At 37.6% G+C, this 16281-nt stretch overlaps 1 protein-coding gene across 2 annotated transcripts in view; it reads left to right on the forward strand.

The window, feature by feature from the left end:
- Positions 1 to 16281, forward strand: part of FBXL5 (F-box and leucine rich repeat protein 5) — a 50276-nt gene that overhangs the window by 28434 nt on the left and 5561 nt on the right. For both annotated transcript variants that reach the window (XM_003411278.4, XM_064286062.1), the window contains one exon: positions 12280 to 12428. In XM_003411278.4, coding sequence (XP_003411326.1) covers positions 12280 to 12428 — 149 coding nt within the window. The remainder of the gene's footprint in view (positions 1 to 12279; positions 12429 to 16281) is intronic.

Consider the following 16281-nt stretch of genomic DNA (forward strand, 5'->3'; position numbering starts at 1 on the left):
AGATGAACTCTTTTTACTAGAGGAAAAGAGTTTAAGTGAAACATGCATTTAAGCCAGGAGAGGTAGCTATTCTCAACAGCCAGGCTCTGTCTTATACCCTGTAAGACCCACTTGGAACTCTTGGGTTACTAATGCTCTCATGCACAGGGTTGGAGACAATACCATGGATTACTGACATTGGGGCCACACAGACTTGTAGGTTGATACTGGTTCTTCCCATACCTGGCTTTGTGTAAATACTTAACCACGGCATGGTTGTGAGGCTTGCATGAGATGAACGCATGTAAAGCAGCTAACAGTGGTACAGGGTTGGCTTTTAATAAGGGGCAGCTGCTGTTATGTTATTTTGTCTTTATGATTGTTCTCAACATTAATGATGTGCAATAATTGTTAGATTATCTTGGATAGCCGTTGGAAGTTGGTTATATGCTTTCTCTTTTGTTCTGTAGTAGATTTGAATTTACTCTTGTTAGGTGCCATAGAGTCGATTTTTTGCAACGACTCTTTAATGATGTAGTATCAGATATAACAAAAAATTCACCCAGCATAAAAATTCAAGCTTTTTACCATTGTAAAATGATCCTTAATATGAGATTTTTATAAAAATCTTTCAGAAGTTGTTTGTAGTATGCAAGTGTTTTCCTCTGAGGTAGCTATTATCAGTGCTGTTTGGCTGCTGTGCATTATTCCATTAATTTTCTGTTTATTCAAACCCAAGTTTATTATAGTTAAAAAAATTAAAAAGCAAAAGATAACCATATGCTGTTTCATTATTCCCTTTAAAAATTTTTTATTACATTTTAATATGTATTCCTCACTGATACTTGGTTTCAGTTGTTTTTGAATGCAACTTCCTTTTAAAGTAAAAAAAAAAAAATCGATTTAAAACCTAATTTATTTTGTATTACCATTATCATTTTTATTACCATTATACCTCATTAAAACATATTCGTGGCTCTGTTCAGTTGCATTTTCTCTGTGACCAGCTTTATTAAGAGTTTCTTCCAGGAATGAATACATACAACCCTTAATAGTATTTCAGACCTGCAATGATTTCTGACCATGTGGCAATTTCTTATCTTTCAGTTTTGTGAGGATGTTTTTAAGTAACCCTGAACTTATTAAAATTCTGTATGGTTAAATTTGATTTAAAAAACAAAACAAAACAAAATCCTGTTGCTGTCAAGTCAGTCCTGACTCATAGCTACCCTGTTGGACAGAGTAGAACTGCCCTATAGAGTTTCCAAGGCTGTAAATTTTTATGGGAGTACACTGCCACATCTTTTTCCCACAGAGCAGCTTGTGGGTTTGAACTGCAGACCTTTTGGTTAGTAGCCGGCTGCTTTCAAGGGAAGTCAAGGAGGCAGGGCCAAGATGGCGGAGTAGTGAGATGCTTCCGGTGAACCCTCTTACAACAAAGACCTGAAAAAACAAGTGAAACGATTATATTTATGACGAGCTAGGAGCCCTGAACATCAAAGGCAAAGCTAGAAAACGGACTGAGCGGCAGGGCAATGGAGAGATGGTTCAGAAGCGGAGAGGAGTTGCTGGACCTGAATTGCTGGGAACCCTCAGGCACCGTTCCTGGGAGCGACTGCGGCGGGCTGGTGGTAGCGTTTGGCCACAGTTTCCTCAGAGAAACAGCCAGCCGCACAGCCTGCCTACACTTCTGGAACCAGAGAAGAGTGGCACTCTCGGCAAAAACTAAGTACTTGCATATATTTTACCGTGCCCCTGGCCCCAAGCCAGCTTCAGTGGCTGTCAGTCTCCCTGGACCTGAGATAGGACCTGCTGAGTGCTCTGAGCCATTCTCCTGGCCTTGGAGAAGGAATAAATTCACAATTGGGGGAAAAGATAATCTGCCAGCTCCACTAACTTGGGGAGCTCAGGACAGAAGTGGCATCTGTTCAGTCGTAAATGGTCTGTGGACTTTGAATACCTTTCCACCCGCGTGGACCTGTGTGGGCCTATTTCAGGAGACTAGGCCCTTGTTGGCAGACTGCAACTGTTTCAGCTGTGCAGTGGAGAGGTGGGTGTTGGATGTTTGACACTGCTTTGCCTATTAAGCAGGGTCCTCACCCTCCCACATCAGGGGTCTAAGGACTGGAGGGTCTGCCCAGGTCACCCAGCCACCCGCGTCAGGGGTCCTCACAACCAAAAGTATTGGGTGCCCATGGTCTGTCTGTAGAACCTACCCACCTGTACGCTCTAGGGAACAGGGACGAGCTTTCCTCACAGACACTCAGGGAACAGCTCCCTGCCTTGTTCACAGCGTGACCCCCTGCTGCAACCAGATACAGGTACCTACACCAATCATCCCTGCCCCTCTAAGACTGTAGGACAGAGCCTGTACCACACATGTGATGACCAACTACCTGGACACCTGAGCTGAATCCATACAAGAAAGTGAATGGACTCCTAGGCTGATATACCCGATAACAGCTCTAGCCATCTGGTGACAGGACATCAGAGCTTCAAAGGTGAAAATAATCAAGCTAGCTCACTCATGCAACCTATCTGGGCAGATCAAAACAAAGCAAGAAGCTAGGATACAATAAGCAAACAAAAATAATACAATAACTTATAGATGGCTTGAAGACAACCATCAATATCAAATCACATAAAGAAGCAGACCATGATCACTTCAACATGCTCTCAAAACAAAGAATCAAGGGATCTTCTGGATGAAGGCACCTTCCTGGAATTACCAGATACAGAATACAAAAGATTAATATACAGAACTCTTCAAGGCATCAGGAAGGAGATCAGGCAATATGCGGAACAAGCCCAGGAACACACAGATAAAGCAGTTGAAGAACTTAAGAAGTTTATTGAAAAATATGACAAATTTAATAAGCTGCAAGAATCTATAGAGAGAGAGCAATCAGAAATTCAGATTAACAATAAAATTACAGAATCAGACAACTCAAGGGAAGTCAAAATTTTGATGAGCGTAATTAAAAGGTGTTTTCCATTTGCGTTCAGTGAAAAAGAATGTAGAAACTCTTCCTGTGTAAGGTTTGGAAAGTACTAGAACCTCAGGAGTGACTTTATTACTGAGCTTAAAGGGTATCTGGGGGCCATACTCCCAGGGTTTTTCCAGTTTCTGTCAGACTAGTAAGTCTGGTCTTCTTTTTTTTTTGAGTTAGAATTGTGCTCTACATTTTTCTCCAGCTCTTTCTGGGACCCTGTTTTGTAAACCCTGTCAGAGCAGTTGGTGGTGGTAGCTGGGCACTATCAAGTTGTGCTGGATTCAGTCTGGTAGAGGCTGTGGTAGTTGTGGTCCATTAGTCCTTTGGACTGATCTTTGCCTTGTATCTTTGGTTTTCTTCATTCTCTCTTGCTCCCGAAGGGGTGAGACCAATAGGGTATGTTAGATGGCTGCTCACAAGCTTTTAAGATCCCAGACGCTACTCACCAGAGTAGAATGTAAAATGTTTTCTCTATAAACTATGCCAGCTCTCAGCCCAGAAATTTATGGACTGGTTAATTTAAAATGCCTGCAGTGTGAGTGCAAATTCCCTTTTTTTAATTGGTTTGTCTTATAGAATTCTAAATCATTCAGATATTTCTTAAGTGCCTATTATATGACTTGCGATGTTCTAGTTGACAGGAATCCAGAGTGAATAAGATAAATGTCTTGAATTCATGGAATTTATAATCTAGTGGTAGAAATAAACAATAGTATATAGTATCAGACAGAATATTCTGAAGAAAAAGTAGGATTATGGGATAGGAAATACAAAGAATACTACTTTATGTTTGATACTCATGGAAGACTTCTTTGAAAAGCATATTTTGAGTAGATATCAGGATGAAGTTAGTTTGCGTACATTTCTTGAGGAAGATACTAAGGAAATAGAAAATCCATATTTAATTTTCATAGAAATAATTCTTCATTATATACAGTAATAAATACAACTAGTATAAATAAGCTTGAGAGCAAATATAACTCATGGAAGCATACAACTCAACTTATGGGAACAGAACTGCTCAGGTATACTACTAGTCAGGAGCATTCAGTGTGATTTCTGCATTAGTCACTATGCTTTATTCAGGAATGGTCAGCATGTGATTTGGCAAGTTGATTATATAGGACTTGTTAAAAGAGTGTTGACTGTATAAATGTAGGTTAATAACCAAGGTTTTAAACTAGATTGGAGCCATGTGGAATAGTGTCATGTGCGCAGTCTTAATGCACCATCTTCTGGTTTTCATAGAAATGAAATAAAATGAATCTTGGCTATAGGTGATTAAAATAGCCTCTTATCTGAATTCTTAACCTTCTTCTGCCACCTCACACTGCCAGCATAGTTTCAGTGTAAACCACTCTTTTTCCCCATGAGCCCTTGGCAGCTGCTCTTTAATCTTTCATTGATAGCAAGTATAGTAGGGCTTTATCATTTTTATCCAGTCCAATTTTTTCTACTATTTAATTGGTGTGTTTAGACCCTTTTACATTTGATGTCATTATTGATACAGTTAGGTTCATATCCATCATTTTGTTTTTCTTTCCCACTTATTCCATCTGGCTTTTATTCTTTTTTTCCTCTTTTCCTGACTTTTGAATTTACGAATACTTACTAATATTCATTTCATTTCCACTATGTCTAAATTGTTCTTTGTTTTGCTCTAGGGTTTATGTGCATATTTGACTTACCACTTTCTACCTTCAATTAATATCGTTCTACTACACGATAATATCGTTCTTCCCTTTTTCTGTGTATTTTTTTTGCCATACATTTTACCTTACTATGAACGCCATAATACCTTGTAACTATTTTTGTTTCGAACAATCAGTTGTATTTTAGAGAAATGAACAGATCTGGAGAAAAAAGTCTTTTGCATTCACCCACATACTTAATTTTTCTGGCATTCTTCATTTTTTGTATAGATTCAGATTTCCATTTGGTATTGTTTTTCTTCTGTTTGAAGAAGTTTCTTTTAAGAATTTTTTTGCAGTACAGGTAGTCTCCGACTTATGATGGGATTCCATTTTGACAAGTCTTTCATAAGTTGGTTGTGATGTAAATCAAATACTTTTTTTTTTAGTTCTCATTGTTACTGCTTTTTATTATCAGTATCTTTGTTGTTGTTGTTAGGTGCCATCGAGTTGGTTCCGACTCATAGTGACCTTGTGTGTCACAGAACAAAACTCTGCTCAGTCATGCGCCTTGCTCACAGTTATTGTTATGTTTGAGCCCGTTGTTGCAGCCACTGTGTCAGTCCATCTCGTTGAGGGTCTTCCTGTTTTCCGCTGACCCTGTACTTTACCAAACATCATGTCCTCCCGACAGCATGCCCAAAGTATGTATCAGTATTTTTTATAAGTCCGATTTTTGAACATCTGCAAGTGAACGTCTGAGAATGATAACATCAGCAAATCATACACTGCAATATTATATATAGTACATATTACTAATGATAAGATGTGTCCAACAACAACAAACCCAGATGGTTGTAAGTACGGTTTGTTGTAATTTGAATACATTGTAAGTTGGGGATTACCTGTACAGGTCTTTTGGCAGTTACTTCTTTCAGGTCTTGTATGGGAAAAAAAAATATGTATATATATATCACATTTGTTTTGGAAGTGTTTTTCCTGTATATAGAAGTCTAGGTGGATTAAAAAAAAAAAAAGTGGATAGTTTTCTTAATTTCAGCACTTTCAAGATGTTCTCGTCTTCCACCTCACATAATTTCTGATGAGAAGTCTATGGCCATACTATACCTTGTTCCTCTTCATGTGATGTGTTCTTTTTAAATAAATTGTGCCTTGGTGTGGCTTTCTTTGTCTGTATCCTACTTGAGTGTTTGTTGAGTTTCTTGAATCTATGGTTAGTAGTTTTTGTTGAATTTGGAAAATTTTCATCCATTATGTCATCAGATTTTTTTTTGTCCTCTCTACTCCCTTCATCTTTTCCTCTGCTGGTATTCCATGTATGTTAGGCTGCTTGTTAATGCCCCACAAGTCACTGAGACTTTTTTGCTGCTGTTCTTTTTTTCCTCTTGGTGGTTCATTTTAGATAGTTTCTCTGGTTTTGTCTTCAAGTTCACTAATTATTTCTGCAGTGTCTAATCTGCTGTTTATCCTATGCAGTGCATTTTTTATTTCAGATACTGTGTTTCTCATCTCTAGAAATTCCATTTGGGACTTGAAAAAATGTATATATTTTATGTTTGCTCAACTGTCTATAGGGTCGCTATGAGTTGGAATTGACTCGATGGCAACAGGTTTGGTTTTTTTTTCTCCTATGGTATATGTAATCATTAATCCTTGAGCATACTTAAAATATTTATAAAAAAGTTCTAAGGTTATATGCTAATTGTATCATCTTTTATCATTTCTGTGTCTGTTTCTATTGATAGATTTTTTTTCCTGGTTCTTTGAATGTCTAGTTATTTTTGACTGAATGTCAAATAATGTGAATTGTGTGTTGTTGAGTACTAGATTTTATTCTTTTTTAAAAAAGCGACACCTTTTTTTTTTATTAACTTTTATTAAGCTTCAAGTGAACGTTTACAAATCCAATCAGTCTGTCACATATAAGTTTACATACATCTTACTCCGTACTCCCACTTGCTCTCCCCCTATTGAGTCAACCCTTTCAGTCTCTCGTTTCGTGACAATTTTGCCAGCTTCCCTCTCTCTCTATCCTCCCATCCCCCCTCCAGACAAGAGTTGCCAACACAATCTCAAGTGTCCACCTGATATAATTAGCTCACTCTTCATCAGCATCTCTCTCCCACCCGCTGACCAGTCCCTTTCATGTCTGATGAGTTGTCTTCGGGGATGGTTCCTGTCCTGTGCCAACAGAAGGTCTGGGGACCATGGCCACCGGGATTCCTCTAGTCTCAGTCAGACCATTAAGTATGGTCTTTTTATGAGAATTTGGGGTCTGCATCTCACTGATCTCCTGTTCCCTCAGGAGTTCTCTGTTGTGCTCCCTGTCAGGGCAGTCATTGATTGTGGCCGGGCACCAACTAGTTCTTCTGGTCTCAGGATGATGTAGGTCTCTGGTTCATGAGGCCCTTTCTGTCTCTTGGGCTCTTAGTTGTCGTGTGACCTTGGTGTTCTTCATTTTCCTTTGCTCCAGGTGGGTTGAGACCAATTGATGCATCTTAGATGGCCGCTTGTTAGCATTTAAGACCCCAGACGCCACTTGTCAATGTGGGATGCAGAATGTTTTCATAATAGAATTATTTTGCCAATTGACTTAGAAGTCCCCTCAAACCATGTTCCCCAGACCCCTGCCCCTGCTCTGCTGACCTTTGAAGCATTCATTTTATCCCGGAAACTTCTTTGCTTTTGATCCAGTCCAATTGAGCTGACCTTCCATGTATTGAGTGTTGTCTTTCCCTTCACCTAAAGCAGTTCTTATCTACTGATTAATCAGTAAGAAACCCTCTCCCTCCCTCCCTCCCTCCCTCCCTCCCCCCTTCGTAACCACAAAAGTATGTGTTCTTCTCAGTTTTTACTATTTCTCAAGATCTTATAATAGTGGTCTTATACAATATTTGTCCTTTTGCCTCTGACTCATTTTGCTCAGCATAATGCCTTCCAGGTTCCTCCATGTTATGAAATGTTTCACAGATTCGTCACTGTTCTTTATCGATGCGTAGTATTCACCTTGGTTGCTTCCAGCTTTTTGCTATTGTAAACAGAGCTGCAATAAACATGAGTGTGCATATATCTGTTTGTGTGAAGGCTCTTGAATCTCTAGGGTATATTCCGAAGAGTGGGATTTCTGGGTTGTATGGTAGTTCTATTTCTAACTGTTTAAGATAACGCCAGATAGATTTCCAAAGTGGTTGTACCATTTTACATTCCCACCAGCAGTGGATAAGAGTTCCAATCTCTCCACAGCCTCTCCAACATTTATTATTTTGTGTTTTTTGGATTAATGCCAGCCTTGTTGCTGTGAGACGGAATCTCATCGTAGTTTTAATTTGCACTTCTCTAATGGCTAATGATCGAGAGCATTTTCTCATGTATCTGTTGGCTGCCTGAATATCTTCTTTAGTGAAATGTGTGTTCATATCCTTTGCCCACTTCTTGACTGGGTTGTTTGTCGTTTTGTGGTTGAGTTTTGACAGAGTCATGTAGATTTTAGAGATCAGGCGCTGGTCTGAGATGTCATAGCTGAAAATTCTTTCCCAGTCTGTAGGTGGTCTTTTTACTCTTTTGGTGAAGTCTTTAGATGAGCATAGGTGTTTGATTTTTAGGAGCTCTCAGTTATCGGGTTTCTCTTCATCATTTTTGGTAATGTTTTGTATTCTGTTTATGCCTTGTATTAGGGCTCCTAGGGTAAAAAGCGACACCTTCTGAATCACTCTGGGGTCTACACTGCTTCTGTAACCGGTACATAGGTCTGTGACTTTTTTTTTTTTCTTACTTAGATTGTTAATAGTTTGTTTACATGTTTCTTTTCCTGGTTGAGGGCAGAAAGTATATTTTACTCATTTTGCAATCTCCTTTTTAGGCATGTGCCTGGCATACTTAGACATTGGTGGTAAAAAGTAGACTGATTTTTTTTGTAGAATGTATTTCTTACTGTGATTCTCCTCTACCTAAATCTTTCAATGACTCTTAAACTACCCTCATTTAAAGTCCAAACTCTTGGTCCCTGCTTACCGCTTTATCTTCTTGTTACCAAAAAACCAAACCATTGGCTTCGAGTTGATTCCAAGGCTGTAAATCATTCTGGAAGCAGACTGCCACATCTTTCTCCCGTGGAGTGGCTGGTGGGTTTGAACTTCCGACTTTTTTGGTTAGCAGCTGACTGCTTTAACCACTAGGTCACCAGGGCTGTTTTTATCTCATTACCTTCTTTAAATCTTTTGCTCTTTATCTCCTCTCATCTTCATCATTTCAAAAAAAAAGAAAACAAATACACACATAACATCTTCTCTAGCCATGTTTTTGTTAGGTGTTGTTGAGTGAGTTCCGACTCATAGCAACCATATGTACGATAGAATGAAACACTGTCTGGTCCTGTACCATCTTCACAGTCATTGTTATCCTTGAGTCCATTGTTGCAGCTGCTGTGTGATTCCATCTCATTGAGAGTCTTCTAGTTTTTTGATGTCTATAGGGTCGCTGAGTTGGAACTGACTCAATGGCTACAGGTTTGGTTTTTTGTTTTACCTGCGTGATATATGTATTTGTTAATCCTTGAGCATGCTTAAAATATTTATAAAATGTTTAAGTTTGTATGTTAATTCCATCATCTTTATCATTTCTGGATCTGTTTCTACTTTACCAAGCATGAGGTCCTTCTGCAGGGACTGGTCCTTCCTGACAACTGGTCCCCCTAGCCATACTCAGCTATTTTTCTCTTGCTCCAAGTTACCATGCTTCTCTTCTCTTTAGACATTTATATTTGCTTCCTGTGCCTGTAACATACAATTATTACATAAGTTCTGTTTATCTTTTCTATCACAGCTTAAATGCCACTTAGGAGAAACCTTGTCTGACTTCTCAAGGTCCTTCTGTATGTTCCCAGGAGAACATTCATCACATGGTACTATAATTATTTGCTTACTTTTTGACTTTTTTGCTTTCCCACTAAGCTCAGTGAGGCCCTTGACCGCGCAAATAGTTTTCTCAAGGATGCTTGTAATACAGAGTTTTATACAGTATTTTTACACAAATATTGCATGCCTCTACGTTTGCTGGCAAACAAACGTAGAAGGTGCGCACTATTTGCGTCAAAATATAGTATTCCATACAGTCTGTCCTCGAAGTGCTGAAAATTTTAACTTTTAGAACGTGAAACAGTTTCTGCATTGAGATACCTTCTGACGTATTTCAGACTATTAGGTTTTTTTTTTTTTTTTTTTGAATTGTGCTTTTGGTGAACGTTTACAGCTTAAGTTAGTTTCTCATACAAAAATTTATACACACCTTGTTATGTGACCCTAGTTGCTGTCCCTATAAGTGACCACACATTTCTCCTTTCTACCACAGATTTCCCATGTCCATTCGACCAGCTCCTATCCCTTTCTGCCTTCTCATCTCGCCTCTGGACAGAAGTTGCCCATTTAGTCTCATGTATTTTTATCTACTTGAACTAAGAAGCACACTCTTCACAAGTGTCATTTTATGTTGTATAGTCCAGTCTATTCTTTGTCTGAAGAGTTGGCTTTGGGAATGGTTTTAGTTCTGGATTAATAGAGACTCTGGGGGCCATGTCATCTGGGCTTCCTCTCTTAGACCATTAAGCCTGATCTTTTTACTAGAATTAGAGTTCTGCACCCCACTTCAGGGACTATGTTGTGTTCCCTGTCAGGGTGGTCATTGGTGGTAGCTGGGCACCATCTAGTTCTTCTAGTCTCAGGCTGATGGAGTCTCTGGTTTATGTGGCCCCTTTTGTCAGATGGTTATTTTTAAAGATGTATATTTTATTTATTATTAACTGCTCAACTACTTTATGGGAAAAGAGAATTAGCAAGCATTAAGCCCTGTATTGTCTTCCATTAAAGACTGCTGTGGCCCAGTCAACTTATTGAGGTTCTGAACAGCTACTGCTGTTAACTTACAGTCTGTAGGTATGGGGGAAATGTGCAATTAAAATCATTTTAAAAGAAATGAAAATGTAGGGAGAAGTATGCATTTAAATCTCTCATAGGGTTTGGAGTCTTGATAAACTGTTTTTAATAGACCAATTTCCTTTTTAAACACTTAGTTATAAAGCTTTATATTGTACCCTTCCCAAACTATACCATTCAATATCCCTCACTCAGTATAAACCAAAAAACCAATCCTGACTCTGTTGAGCGATTCCGACGCATGGCAATTCTGTATGTTTTAGAGTAGGACTGCTCCATAGGGTATTTTTGGCTGTAATCTTTATGTAAACAGATCGTCAGGCCTTTGTTCTGTAATGCTGCTGGCAGGGTTTGAACTGCCAACGTTTAGATTCGTAGCTGAGTGTAAACCATTTATGCCACCCAGGGTCACTCAGTATAACTATCAATAAATTTTTCCATAGTTCTTTCCAATCTCAATTCAGTTTGTATATTTTTTATTTAATATTACTTTCCAAATTTCTACATGCATGCATAATCATATTAATTTTTTTTACAAATTTGTTGTATTGTTAATTTCTTGATATCCCTTTCAAGATACTCTATTTCCGGTTTTCCCATTTCTTGCTATTGTAACATAGATTTATTTATCACTGTACAGAAAATTGATGTTCTCAGTTTTACTCTTGATATTTTTTAGCTTTGCTGTTGTCACTTTAGCAAATTTCTCATTTTATTTAATTTATATATAGGTAATTTTATTGTTTTAGGGAGTGTCATTAGGTTTTCCATTTTATCGAAATGTAATTCACATACCATAAAAGTCATTCTTCTAAAGTGTACCATTCACTGGTTTTTAGTATATTTATAAGGTGTAACCATCACCACTATCTAATTCAGAAATATTTTATCACTGAAAAAGAAACCCTACACCCTTTAGCAAAGTGACTCCGTATTTATCCCTCCTTTTTTTTCATCCCTAGCAACCACTAATCTCCTTTTTGTCTTAATGGATTTACTTACTCTGGACATTTCCTATCAGTGGAATCATACAATATGTGGCCTTCTGTGACAGGCTTCTTTTACTTAGTTTAATGTTTTTAAGATTTATCCACATTGTAGCTTATGTCATAACCTCATTCCTTTTTATGGCTATGGAATATTTAACTGTGTAGCTATACAGTATTTTGTTTATCTGTTCATCAGTTAATGGGCATATGGATTGTTTCCACTTTTTGGCTATTATGACTAATGCTACCGTGAACATTCATGTACAAGTTTTTCTATGAACATTTTTCAATTTTATTGGGTGTATACCTCGTAGTAAAACTGCTAGGTCATATGGTGATGCTGTGTTTAAGTTTTTTAGGAATCGCCAAACTGGTTATTAGTTTTATAATTTCAGTAATACTCTTGATAATTTTTACTTGGATAGTCTGGTAGGAGTGTGAACATTACAATTTCAGGGTTCAGGACTTACTTCTGTAAGAATTGAGATACTGTAATGTTCTTATAAAGAAAAGTTTCCTGCGCTCTTTTCTTGAATGTCTTTAGGAAAAATGTAGAAAGTTTTCCTGAGGTAGATGTATTTCTGCCACAGGATGAGGTTAGCTATTATATTTTATAGAAATTCTTGAAGGTTCTCATTACCAAGTGAAAGGTATGTAAAACAGTAGTCTCTTGGGCCCTAGGAATACGTACATTTTCATAGATGAAAGTATTCTAATTGTTGAATTGTTTCTCTTCCAGGGTTTTGACTCTGGGAGGAGGACTGCCTTATTTGGAGCACCTTAATCTCTCTGGTTGTCTTACTGTAACTGGTGCGGGCCTGCAGGATTTGGTCTCAGCGTGCCCTTCTCTGAACGATGAATACTTTTACTACTGTGACAACATTAACGGTAATGCCTTTTAACAGTGAGATCATTTTGAAGGAATTGATTTAACACATTTTAACAGTTCTGATATTTTTAGGGATTCTATTTAGTTTTCTAGGCTTCTAATTACTGAACTGTCCTAATTCCAGATTTAACCCCTTTAAATTTGATAAAATTAAAAAAATCGTGTTTTCATTAAATTGCTTCTCTACAGGTAAGTTTTTCTTGTAGATAGATGTTTCAAATATTAATTCTGCCAGATTTTTGAGGTATGTGATAGTTTTATTCAAAAATAGCAAGTTCTTGAGAGACTAAAATTATAAAAATTTTGGGAACGCCTCTGTAGTGGCTTAGCACCCATGAATAATTTAGACACATTGAGTTTTCAGAAACACCAATTTCTGAATCCCCATTCACTTTGAGGGATAACGGACTCAGTTTTCTCACAGGACAGCTTTATCAAGTGCAGTAGAAAACAGAGGACTTGGGTAAGGTGCCCTCAGGGTTCTGGCTCTAGTTGTAGATCAGTCTCCCTGAAGACTGAGGAGTGGTTGGAGAGGTGGTGATGTTGCAGCAGGAGAGGGGCATGTGCTTTAGTCGTGACTAAATTCCCTAGCGTTGTTCTGGAGGTTGATTCCTGAATCTACTTTTAAAAATAATTGGATAAATATTTCTCAGTTTGTTTCTGTTTTTTATGCCTGGCCTCCCCTACAACGGACCTGTTGAATATGCTTTTTCAAAGTGAGTCCAGTGTCCCCTTGGGCGTTTGGTAGTCGCTGGTAGAGACTGAAGATTCCAGATGCATAAAAAGCTGCCCCTCAGTTATTAATAAGCACATCAGCCTCCTGTGTTTATAACAGGAAGAAAGTTTTATGTGGCTCAGACTCTGCTGTGCACCTAACTTTTTACACCACATACAGTTGTCTTTAAGAGCTTGATTCCTCTTACGATGACAGAGCATCTGAGTTTTTCTCAGAGCACTTGACAGGAGCCAGAAGACTGGAGAAATAAACTCTTTAATGACACACCAGGAGGCAGATAAATTAACAAATCTGCTATTTCTCGAATATTAGATTTTCCTTAAAATATGTGTGAAGAGATAGAAGATAGCAGCTCTCTTATTTCTGGAATCCCATCAGTGATCCAGGATGGCCGCTTCCCACGTTCTTGAAATAGCAGCACTGAGTTGGAGCATTTCTTTGCTCTCCGCTGCTTTCAGTCTGTAATCAAGGAATCCTGAAAACGAATGTCATTTTAGTTGCTACTTGCTAAGCCTGCAAAAGCAAAGTATGATTGCTGCAATGAAGCAGTCGTTCCTTGTGGATGTGGTGAGTTTGAGAAGAGAGATTTTCTTTTTTAAAACGTAAAGTTGTGTCTTTGTCGATTCAGTGGATGTACTTCCTAAGGCTTATGGAACATGTTATGAAAAATAATCAGTAAGCATTTATTTTTTATAAGAAAAACATCTTATTTGTATGTTCCATTTGAGTTGTCCACATCTATTTCAGCACAGGTTATATTTGTGGAAATAAATTTTACCACTTAACTGTTACGGTTATTTTTAGGTATATAGATGTTATGGGGTGAGGGGAATTGAGTTTCAGTTCATTTTTATGATTTGCCTACTTGGGGTGTGTGTGTGTGTGTGTGTGTGTGCGTTTTAAACTTCTCGAAATAATGAAGATGATGGTATGAAGTTAAATACCTAAAATCTTTTGTACTTTGTTAGCATGTTAGAGTTCCTTGAGTCTTGCCTGGCTTTGAATGTATAAATATTAAATTCTTCCAGAAGAGTTGCTGCATTCCTTTGCTGAATATAAGTTGTTTTTTTTTTTTTTTTGATAAATGGTTAGTAACTTTCAATAAATGAATTTTAATGAAGATACCTGACTTCGAAAGATTGGAAAGGAAATTGGCAGTGCTTGTATAATCCACTATTAAGTCTCCTTTTAGAGCTTAAAGTGTGATGTGCGGGAAACAGAAACCCTTTAAGCTTTGCAGAGTGACTTGTCCTATTAACTTGTGTTCCAGAGTTCTAGCCAACCACCTTTAAAATAATACCCCGGTAGAATTTTTTTCCTTAAGAGGATATATGGAAAACCTAGGAAGTGTTAGAATAAAGTTTCATTGTATCCAATTTTGCAAGATGACACTACTCAATCTGGCATCTTTCGGTATGACACAACTTGTATAGTAAATATTTAGCGAATGCTTAGGGGCGCCTCTTTTATTATTTGTATTATCTCTTAAAGTAGTTAATATGTTTTTTCCATGGTCTTGGTGAGTGAGGAGGCATATTTAAGTGACGAATTACTTTTAAAAATTGTGACATTTTACTAAATACGTATGTGGTCTAAAGAAAGTCTACATTAAGTACCAAGTTACTAACCGAAAGAAGTAAATACTAATAAACATTAATCATGAACTAAATGATAAGTGATGAGTAAAGCAGAATGATTTGTTTTCTCAGCGCCAGCAGAAATTTGGAGAAGAAAAGTTAGACATCAGGTATTTTAACAGATAACTACCTATTTTTATGCAAATAACACATGCCTTCTGCATTTGTTTTAAAATTAGCGTAGTGGTGGGGTGGCACGGTTGGCAAACAAAGGTAGAAGGTGCACGTTATTTGCTTAAAAATACGGTACTATGAGCAAGACACTAAGCGCTGATATAAGATGCAGTTCTTGATTCATCGGAATGATTCTTCATGGCATTTAAACTTGTTATTTGTTTGATAAACTTTGAATGCAAAATAAAGCTCCATAGCCATAACATTTAAAAAATTTTCTGCCATTTTCGAAGCATTAAATGGAACTGCATAGCTATAGAATTCTGAGGAACGTTTGAACAGTGATAGCAGGTGAACTTTTTGTACTCATTTGCATTTCAGTGTGTGTGTAATTTCTGAGTTAAGGTAGATTAGCTTATAGTTCTGGAGGTGACACAGTTTCAGATGATCTGCTCTCTTATGTTTCTAATTTAAGATTAAGAGGAATTAAAGGTAAGTGAAGGTAAGTGCAGATATACAGCATAACGAATTAAAATCCAGGAAAAACAAATCATGCAGTAATAAAAATTTGGGGCAATAATCATAGCTAACGTTATAGTTTTTTACCTAATATTTTTTAAATGCTTACTTACAAAATGTGTTCTTTCCCATGCATTTAAAGATTTTATTTAATGATTATACAGTTATTATTTTCATTCATTATTATTCTTTAATGTAATTTAGTCCTCATGTATTATAGCCATTTGGGTTCTCTAACCTATACTGAGAGAGAAATTTCTCAGAACGCTAACGTTGAAATTGTCAGTGTCTTACTGAAGCATAGCTGTGTCTCCTTGATATACTTGGCAACACAAAATATCTTAGACTCATACTCCCTTCTAATGCTACCTTTTATTTCTCTTGTCCATTTATTCACTTTCCTGGACAATTCTTTCGTGATGGTTAAGGGTCTTAGCGTTAAGTCTGCTTACAGTTTCCAGACTTTGGAAATAGCTATTCTTCCTTGCTTTCTACAGTGCGAGACTAACTTACCTTAAAAACAGCGGTTGTCTTCACTGTTGCTTTGCCCCAGGCCCTCAGCTGAATAAAATCCCTTGATGGACGCTTCACATTCATGGGTTATTAGGATCAGGATCAGTCACTGACCTTGCGATGGGTTTGTAGTTTTGAGCCAGTTAGGATTACAGTTCTTGGTTAGATACCCGTAGGCTTCTCTAGGCAGATTTGAAGACACCGGTAAATTAATTCCCTCTGTTTATCCTATACACTTAGAATCCCATTAAAACTCAGAGATATTCTAGTGCGTATTTGAGGGAAGGGACACATTTTACATTATTATGAGCAAGGAGTTTGTTTTGGATGAAT

This window comes from Loxodonta africana, chromosome 5, assembly GCF_030014295.1.
Source record: "Loxodonta africana isolate mLoxAfr1 chromosome 5, mLoxAfr1.hap2, whole genome shotgun sequence".
Classification (NCBI taxonomy): Eukaryota; Metazoa; Chordata; class Mammalia; order Proboscidea; family Elephantidae; genus Loxodonta; species Loxodonta africana.